A 9,409-nucleotide genomic window follows, 5' to 3' on the forward strand; every position below is an offset into this window, starting at 1 on the left:
TTTAAAAACGGTTAAATGGTATCAGTAATAGCCTTAAAATCAAATGGGGTTTTACATTGAAATATAGAGCAATCGTATTCAAATGCAGTTACTGCCAACGTGTGGACTGAATTTAAAAAAAAAAACAAAAAAACATCCAGAGGTTGTCTACAGCCGCAGCTGTTCATGCCAATATTTATAGACTCTGCGGTTAACTGAAAGGAGGCGTGAACCGATGCGATTATGGTCATCTAAAATACCCTGAATGATAACAATATTGATTGAAAACAATTCATCAATATTGTTCTGGCATTGGTGTTTGAAAAATAACAAGGTTTGAAGATGTGAGGTGAAAATCCCGACTGATTTAACGCCGTACATAAACAATATGTCCTTTCGTTTCAAAATAATTCTGCCTTTTTGTCTTATTCAGAATCGTTAGGATTCTTGCTTTCCTTGCTTTCCTATACAGATGAGATGCTTCATTGTCATTGCAAACAATCATACAACAAAACCTGGTTTGGTGGCTCCATTTCCATTTCTAGCAGCATTCACACATGTTAAAAGAGACATGCTGTATTTAAAAGTAAATATGAAATATAGACATAATAAGCAAGGATTTGAAGATGCAGCAGTGCTGTGAGCAGCCTTGAGGGTACTGCACGTATCGTAAGGGTAAACAAAATGATTGTATCATATGATGTAAAAGTATGTACTGTGGGTTCAGTAGTCCGTTCACAGCTCTGCAGGAAAGGCTGCTGGGAATGCTCAACTATGCTACAGCGTCCTCCCTGCAGTGGTCCTTCTGAAGTGGCGTCTTGAACCTGCTATAGCGCTACCCAGACACTAGGGTCAGTGTTTTCCTGAGCAACCACAGTAGTGGCAGTGAACAAACGGCGACTGAAGCAAAATCCAGATTGTTGTTGGAGCTAGAACTAATTGATGTGGAACATCAGTCCCTTTTATTGTACATTTTGCTCAGAAACCACTCGTTTATATCATGTTCATATATCAGCTCATACACTCACACATTTTAAGACCAGTTGAAAAATTGCAAGAATTTACATTTTGCACTGTTGGATCTTAAGGAGGTTCCAGTAGAGCTTCAAAATGCAAAAAGAGGAAATGGGAGTGAGAAGATACGTTTTTTGAGTAAGCCTTTTATTGCAGACAAGCATTAAAGTGAAACAGGCGGTTTGCGTGAGAGCACCAAACATGGAACCTTGACGATCCTGATGGCTTCCAACATTACTGGCATGACAAGGAGATCCCACCTGAGATGTTTTCCACACGGCACAGTGGATGGGGCACCATCATGATCTGGGGTGCTTTTTCCTTCAGTGGAACAATGGAGCTTGAGGTTGTGCAGGGGTGTCAAACGGCAGCTATTTTAGGTGGGTCTTCTGTTTTTTTTAGGTATGGTCTTAAACTTTTGATCAGCTTACTTCAGTTTAATGGCTGTTTGCAATAAATTGCTTACTCAAAAACTGGTTTGACTCACTCCCATTTCTTCCTTTTGCATTTTGAAGCTCTACTTCGAACCTCCAACAGTGCAAAATGTAAATTGTTACAATTTTTCCAAATGAAATATAGCGCACGTCGTGTTATTAATACACTACGAGAGTTCGATGTATTTTTAATCACAAAACGTCCTTGTTAGCATCCTATTAGCTTGCTTTTAAAATGGGAACCGGGCCTGAAAGTCAGCTCCATTGCCCGTCTATGACGTCATCAGCGGTTGACTGTGTAGTTCCAAACCAAACCAAAATGGAGCCAAAGAAAGTTGCCAGTGCCAGCAGTTTGATAAAGAAGATGACAAACATCAAATTCAATAAATAACTGATGGCAAAACACGAAGGTGGTGTCCATGTGGATCTCGCTTTGTCGACAATCACGTCTTCAGTCAAGGTAGACGCGGCGTTAAATGTTAATTTATACCTTTCAGTCCTCATTTATATGTATTCCTAATCTAGTTTTCTGCATGTCAAACTGGAATTGTACATTTGTAAGTGTTTTGTGTTAAAATGTTTGGCTTTCTGAAACTAATTAATTGGATTTACATTTCTTAAACATTGATTCATTTAGAGTACGTTTCAGTTTGTCCGGAACAGATTTATGAAGGTAACAAAGGTTCCACTATAGAAAAAATAAGATGACCCATCAGCCAGCCTGATGGGAGAGTGGTGAAGATGAAGTGTCTTGGGTCTGAGAATGTTTGTGGCCCGTGAAGGCGGCTTGAGTAGATATGTCTCTCACATGAGGGAGGGAGGGAGGGAGGGGCCGACAATGCACTGAGCCGTCTTGATTATCGGCTGCAGGTCCTTCCATTCGGCCACACAGCAGCAAGAGTACTAGACAGTACAGCCGTAGGTCAGGATGCTGTCTATTGTGCAGTGGTAAACGTTTGACAGGAGCTGGGGGTGGTTCTGTTCAGGCTCTTCAGGAAGAAAAGGCGCTGTTGGGCCTTCCTGATCAGGTGTTGGATGTTCAGGCTCCAGCTGAGGCCATCTGACATGTGTACACTAAGGAACTTAAAGTTGGTGACACTTTCCACCTTCTCCCCATTCCAAGTCCGTCTGGTGTGATGTTTTTTTTTTGTTTTTTTTTTTAAAGGTATTATTTATTTCCATTTCTTTGGTTTTTTTGTGTGTGTTGAGGTCAAATCCGGAGAGGGAGATATCGACTAAATAAAAAATTGACACCATAATTGGGATCATTTCATAATTTAAAAGCGGCAGTCCTCTACAGTCTGTGAATAATAAATGTCCTTGGTGTGGATCCAAACTAGAATACTCCAAAAATATTATAAAATATGTAAGGGCCCGGTATCTTGTCTAAGAGCGCCATAATTCAGAAAGACATGGCCGCTGCATCTACGCGACAAACGAAAGCCTCGTTCATTACTATTCATGAGCGGAATCATTGCAGGGCGACGAGATGCGCCGATGCGGCCGCTATAAACACTTGAGATGTGCACAAAGAACCCATGATGTATTTGTGTCCTTCAAAGGCTACTTGATGACAATAAAGAAGCATTATTATTATTATTCATGACCTCTCCAGACGCTGGAGGTGGATTTGATATGTCTCAGAGAAGAATGGTCACTTTTGGTTAGACTCCATTTCGACCTTTTGCCGTAATTACACAACGCATCGCTCTGGACAAAAACAGCCATGTGTACAGTTTTTTTTCCCCCAACGTGCAAGTGAATGCATCTTCATTGCCCTTCAAACATCTTGACAATATGAACATAACATCATTAGCTTCACCCAGCTGGTGCAGTCACGTCCAAATAAACGTCAGGATGGGAAGCTTTTTTGTTTACCGTCTCGGCTGTGTCACGTTTTAGACTTCATATTATTTATGATGAGCGCTATTGGCCAGGGCTGCCATTAGATGCCCTGGCAAAAAGGTCATTATTACAAATTTTACTTTGGGGTTTCTTTTGCCTTTATTTGTTTGAAACAATCTTTGTACTATTTGACACAAACCTGAATTTAATTCGATGCATGTTTTGGAGTAATATGAATACATGGGAAATAAACTGTTCAATCATTTATTTTTACGTTCAAGGTAACAAAGTTAACAGAATAAATTGAGTGTCCAGGTTGCGGGGGTGTCCAACTGTCATCACTATTAGAGCTGTCCACTATTTCTGTTTTATTTATGACCAGATACATTTAAATTGTACACGACTTTACCAAGCAGACCTCTACTCAAACATTGTGAACATCGTCTTTATGCTATTTTGTGGTCATTTGTCATTATATAAAAAGGCACAAAGTCTGAATTCAACATCCATCCATCTTCGATACCGCTTCTCCTCATTAGGGTCACGGGGGTATGCTAGAGCCTATCCCAGCTGACATCGGGCGACAGGCGGGGTACAGCCTGGACTGGTCGCCAGCCACATATAGACCATTCACACTCACCTTCATACCTATGGACAATTTAGAGTTACCAATTAACCTAACATGCATGTTTTTGGAATGTGAGAGGAAACCGGAGTACCCGGAGAAAACCCACGCACGCACGGGGAGAACATGAAAACTCCACACAGAAATGCCCACGGGAGAATCAAACCCTGATCTTCCCGATCTCCAGACTGTTACTGTGTTGGCCAACATGCTAACCACTAGACCACCGTATTACCCAACATAAGAGACAAAATGAGAGAAAATAAGACATAAGACATAAATAAAAAACATTAAATAAACTCACACATTAGCACTCGGAGAGTTCCTTGTCGTTCCTTTTTTATTTCCGGTTTCTGGACAGTACTTCTATTGATTCTCTAGGAAATGCTGCAAGTCTGTAGGAATCAATTGCATTCTGGGACAGGGATAGAAGCTCTATGGTACCGTAAAATGATGAAAAGAAAGCATTTTCATCCAGATTTAACACCTAGCACAGTGTGCAGTGGACGAACAATGGAACATTTTCTTTTTATTTCACACCTCAACCGCATTAAAATTCTCGTACAACGGGCCTTTGCGCCCACGAGAGCAACAAAGGTCAGCGCGCACACGAGCAGGCGCAACATGTGGCTGTTACTCTTAATAACCGCTGACTTGTGTGCTGAAATGCCACCCAAGTACAGCCTAAATGTTAGACAGCGCTCAACGGTGGAGTTGCAAACAACAGCGGGACTCATGTAACTGGACTTATTTGTCTAAAAATAGGTTATTAAGTCACAGCTGCTGTGCATTAAGCATGCTGCATACTCTCCACGTTTGTGTATTTCCATCAGATGTGCAGTTCATTTGACTGGGATAAATTCATTCAAATGCAACTTAATGGGCTTTAATTTCCATCTCAGCGTCTTTCCCATGTGGCAACATGCTCCTGCATGCACGCATTGGACTCACCGAGCCATTCCTTGCAGCTTAATTGGAAAGACTTATTTTTCCTCAAGTCCTTCAAATGACTGTAAAATGGCCAATCATATGGAAATCAGATTATTCCTAAATTGATTTTTTATTTTTTTAAATATGATCATTCCAACTAAATCACCAACAAGCCCACAGTAATTAAGATTGCATTTGCATTTCCAGGGGCCGCAAAGGAAGAGATGGCACACATGAATACATTAGTGTGTGTGTGTCAGGGGAGTGACGAGTAATACAGTGAAATATGTGTGCGCCCCCCTTCCCAACTGAAATGAACAGGATGGAAGGGCGGCCGACCTCTAAAGATGATTGTTTTCAGTGAATGGAAGCCGCCATGTCTGTTGATGGAGCTGATAAAAGCTAGATGTGAACAGATGATCCATTTTACTTTTCATTATTTGTTGATTATTCGGCACCCACACCCCCTTTTTTTTTTTTTTTTTTTGCTATTCAGATTGAAAATTATGGCGAAAATTACTGTAGGCTTGATGTTAATTTGGCTGGCGCCCCGCGCTGCTCGGGAATGATGATTCATTCACAGGTTAATTCATTCGTCTGTGGCCTGCAGATAGAAGTGGTTTGAGAGAGAGAGAAAAACATTAATAGGACGTCCACGTCTGATGCTGTAGATGCTACAATTGCCACCGTAACCACCTCGACGCTGAGAACAAACATCACTGCACAAAAGGAACACCTCTGCAATGTGATGGGATATTTTGGGCCAAACAATACTGAGGTGTCAAAGCTCACACATGGTGAATGTTGTCAACATACACCTTAATACACGCTTGAAAAATATGCAAAGCACGTTGTTTACCGCATTATTTGTCAAGTACATATGTCTACATACACTACATTCACTGTACGCTTCATTTGTTTCATAAAAACATCCCATAAATGCTCCAATTAAGGCCCCTATTTAGTTAACCACAGAGTCTCACTAGTCTGACTCAAAGTATCACTAGGTCCTAAAACATTGGCATTAATAGCTGTGGCCGTATTTTTTTTTTAATGCCACAGAATGGCGGTAGCTGCATTTCAAATGTGAGTGGTCAGCATCCAGCATCTACATCTGCATGCACTTTAAAATGTTAGATGATTGTGTGAAACTCACGCGTGTTACACTTGTCGTGCTGTCGTTTCCAATGAACTGTGGTATTAATGCTGGCTGAGCAGTTTGCACCTTACCGCTATTACAACAGTGGTTGTGTGGCTGCTGTGTTTGTGCAATGTACTTGTTAATAAATGAGCATGGGAAAATGGTCTCAAAATCCAATTTGCAGGGGTTGGAAAGTTTGCATGTTGAAAAGAAAGACGCTCTTTATGGTGAGTGAACTACTTAATCAATGTGTAGACATCTCTAGACTGGATTGCCTGTCGCCATGCAGAATTATGCCACAAAAACAAATAAGTGATGGCTGGTTAAGAGATACTCCAACACTGGTTCTGTTGCTGATGTGTTGTGCAATATACTTGTAATAAATGACCATGTGCAAAGTTTTCCTTTCCATTTTCTCATGCAATCCAAAATCATTATTAAAGTTAAAAGAATTGTTATACAGTCATTCCTCGTTATATGGCGGTTCGAACATCGCTCCCTCACTCTATCGCATTTAAAAAAAAATTATTAATAAATGATCGCTGTTTCACGGTTGACTATGGCCTATTAGTAGTCCAAAAAATTCTGAAAGACGAAGTGTATTCTGGTCACTAGGCATCAGTAATGTTACATTAATGAGACATTACACTACCTTAACTTGCAACCATGGATGTAGAGTCTGACATGGCATAGTGGAAAAAAAAAAAAAAGTTCTCCCATTCCATGTGGAAGTGGTACGTTTTTGGCTTCTTTCTTTGTCCTTCTCCCCCACTCAGTTTTCATGAGTCCAACTGTGTTCTTCATGCATTTTTTTAATCGCAAAATGTCCTCTTTAGCACCTTATTAGATTGCTACTACATGAAAACAAAAGCTCCAAGTCAGCTCCGTCGCCCGTCTGTGATGTCATCAGCGGTTGACTCTGCTTTTCTTTTGATCACGGCTGCAAAATACTCCATAATGCAGTCATTGAAAGTTGCGAGTGCCAGCATTTTGATAAAGAAGGTGAAGAAATAACTCACAGCAAAACACAAAGGTGTCTTTGTCAACAATCACGTCTTCAATCGAGGTTAAAGTGATGTTAAATGTTAATTTATCCCTTTGATTCATCATTTATATGCATTTCTAAGTGTTTTCTGCACATAAAACAATAATTGTGACACTATAAAAACATGTTTTGTGTTAACATTTTTGGCTTTACGCTATTATTTAGATTAACGACCCTTACTAAGGTATCAGTTTTCAAATTTCTGAAACCTGTCCTCTTTACGCTTTAGTTCATGGAATGACACAAAACAGTTGGTATGATGCATTTTTATTATAAAACCAATAAATACATCAAGCTTACAATAACAAAATGATAGCGAACTCCACAGCAGTGGGCTGTCCAAAGGCCGCTAATGTTTTCCCTGCCTGAGAGCCAAGCGTCACACGGCTCCTTCCTTCCTATTAGTCATGCAGTGTGTGCGAGCGCTTCCTCATCATCACCCCCTCTCAATGACAAGAGTGGGATATTTCTACATGGCCGCCGGTGCTAATTACTAGCATGAGCAGAGCCGGTAAATGTCTTTCCACAAAGCAAATAGCAAAAAAAGTGAGAGCGTAGGACAAACACCGTGGGCCAACTAAGAGGTTCAGTGGAGCTCACTCTCCAGGCATATGCTTCTCATAAAAGGTCTACATATGACTGAGCCAGTGCTGCAGATGGGATACAATTCAGCAAGGTGCCTCAACAGTGCCACCTATTGATGACAGCTATAAAGTGCACCTCATGTTCCTCAAAAGCAACACATGGCCGCAAACTGTTGATATTAAATGTGATTAAATGAACCTTTCCTGCTCATGTTTCTTGTAATAAATTAGCGTCTGTTGTTTTATTTATCATAGAAAAACCCGCCTTAAATTATACACATTTTAAAATTTGTTTGTACTTTAGACATTTTTCAGCAATTGTTTTTTTTTTATTATTTCCTTTTTCTTTATATTTAGTATTTTATTTGTATTATAATTATCATTATCAATACAAAATCCAGGTTGATATATCGGAAACTAGGGCCAGGAGGTTGCAGACCAACAAGCCTAAACTGGTGGAAACGGCTGAAGTATCAAAATCTTCTATCCCATGACTTTCCTGAAGTTCCTGGCGAGGAAATACCTCTCAGCAGAGTCCTTCCGACTCGCATTTGGCTTTAAACTTTGTACGCTACCAAACACAAGCAAAAGCCTCTCCTGGAGTTTACGGGCTAGGAATCCATCCCAGTACTTGCACAGCAGCGAACCTCCGGGCCGCAAGATCTTTTCGGCTAAGTCCAGGAGAGACAAGCACATCGTGACGAGTCTCTCGTGGTCCAGTTCCCGAAAGCCGCTGGCGTTGGGGGCCATGTCACTAAGGAGCAGGTGAGCCTGGCCGCCAGGGAGAAGGTCAAGAAGCTTGGCGTGTGTGGCGGGGTCCGTGACGTCGTGGCTGGACATGAAGTGGGCGCCATCCAGAGGGTGCATGTTTAGGAGGTCAATGCCAATGACTGTCCCACTGGGTAACTTTGAATCTTCAGGTGAAACAGATTTCTGTTAATTATTTTAGCTACATAATTTAATAACGCTGTCTTTTTGTGGTTTTCTCTTTAAATTAATAAGCACTTAGAATAATAAGTATATTTGCATTGAGGCTCTGACAATATCAAAACTGAAATGATTTTTATTTTGTGCGAATATTTACGTGCAGCTGGCAGCATCCATCTGCTTCACTTTTTGTAGGTCGTTTAAATATTTAGAAATGTTATTGGAATGTTTTGATGTAAAACGAATATTTCTTGATGAATATTGACATGGCTATCAGGCCTATTGTCGATAATCACCCACCTGTGCCTGCCGAGTTGACCCTGTGCACCGCCACCTGGCTCCAGGCTCCAGGAGCTGCACCGCAGTCCACCACGCAGCATCCCGGCTGAAGGAGCCGGAACTTGTCATCGATCTCCAGCAACTTGAAGGCGCTCCTGCAGCGAAAGTTGAGGGCGTGCGAAGCTTTGACGTACGGGTCGTTCGACTGCCGGACAAGCCACCTTTTCTCCGCTGTACTTTTTTTCTTTAGTAAACACCACGATGAATGGATCAATCTTCTCTGCATGGGACGAAACATGCTTTTGGAGGACAGGAAATGGGAAGTGTCATCAATTGCGCAGCCGTGGAACTAGGACCTCCCATTGGCTACACTAAGGCGGCATGTGCATCACCTTGATGTATCCCCTGACAACACGGCAAGTCAATGATGTTCCCTCTTTGAGGTTATTCTTTTTCTTAGCCCATCAATTATACGTTTGTTCACGTTATGCGTTTTTATAATTGTATAAATAACATTATGTACATATTCTACAAGGCCATGTTCATCTCAGGTTCCGTTCTGTGTATATGTAGGAACTAATTTAAAACATTGTTTCTAGTGGCTCA

At 41.1% G+C, this 9,409-nt stretch overlaps 1 protein-coding gene across 1 annotated transcript; it reads right to left on the reverse strand.

The window, feature by feature from the left end:
* Window positions 1–5,651: 5,651 nt before the first annotated feature.
* Window positions 5,652–9,271, reverse strand: mrm2 (mitochondrial rRNA methyltransferase 2). The gene is made up of 2 exons (XM_054760656.1): window positions 8,825–9,271; window positions 5,652–8,511 (listed from the first exon to the last, which is right to left on the reverse strand). Exons 1-2 carry the CDS (start codon window positions 9,099–9,101, stop codon window positions 8,081–8,083), a joined length of 708 nt encoding a protein of 235 aa, XP_054616631.1. The 5' UTR covers window positions 9,102–9,271; the 3' UTR covers window positions 5,652–8,080.
* Window positions 9,272–9,409: the final 138 nt, after the last annotated feature.

The sequence above is a fragment of the Dunckerocampus dactyliophorus genome, chromosome 18 (genome assembly GCF_027744805.1).
Source record: "Dunckerocampus dactyliophorus isolate RoL2022-P2 chromosome 18, RoL_Ddac_1.1, whole genome shotgun sequence".
Taxonomy (NCBI): Eukaryota; Metazoa; Chordata; class Actinopteri; order Syngnathiformes; family Syngnathidae; genus Dunckerocampus; species Dunckerocampus dactyliophorus.

What these genes read in the sequence shown, in the direction of transcription:
- mrm2 (XM_054760656.1), bottom strand. Translation starts at nt 9,101, where the DNA reads ATGTTTCGTCCCATGCAGAGAAGATTGATCCATTCATCGTGGTGTTTA. An exon ending in GGTCAACTCGGCAGGCACAG is followed by an intron (nt 8,512 to 8,824) that starts GTGGGTGATTAT and finishes TTTCACCTGAAG; the next exon opens with ATTCAAAGTTACCCAGTGGG.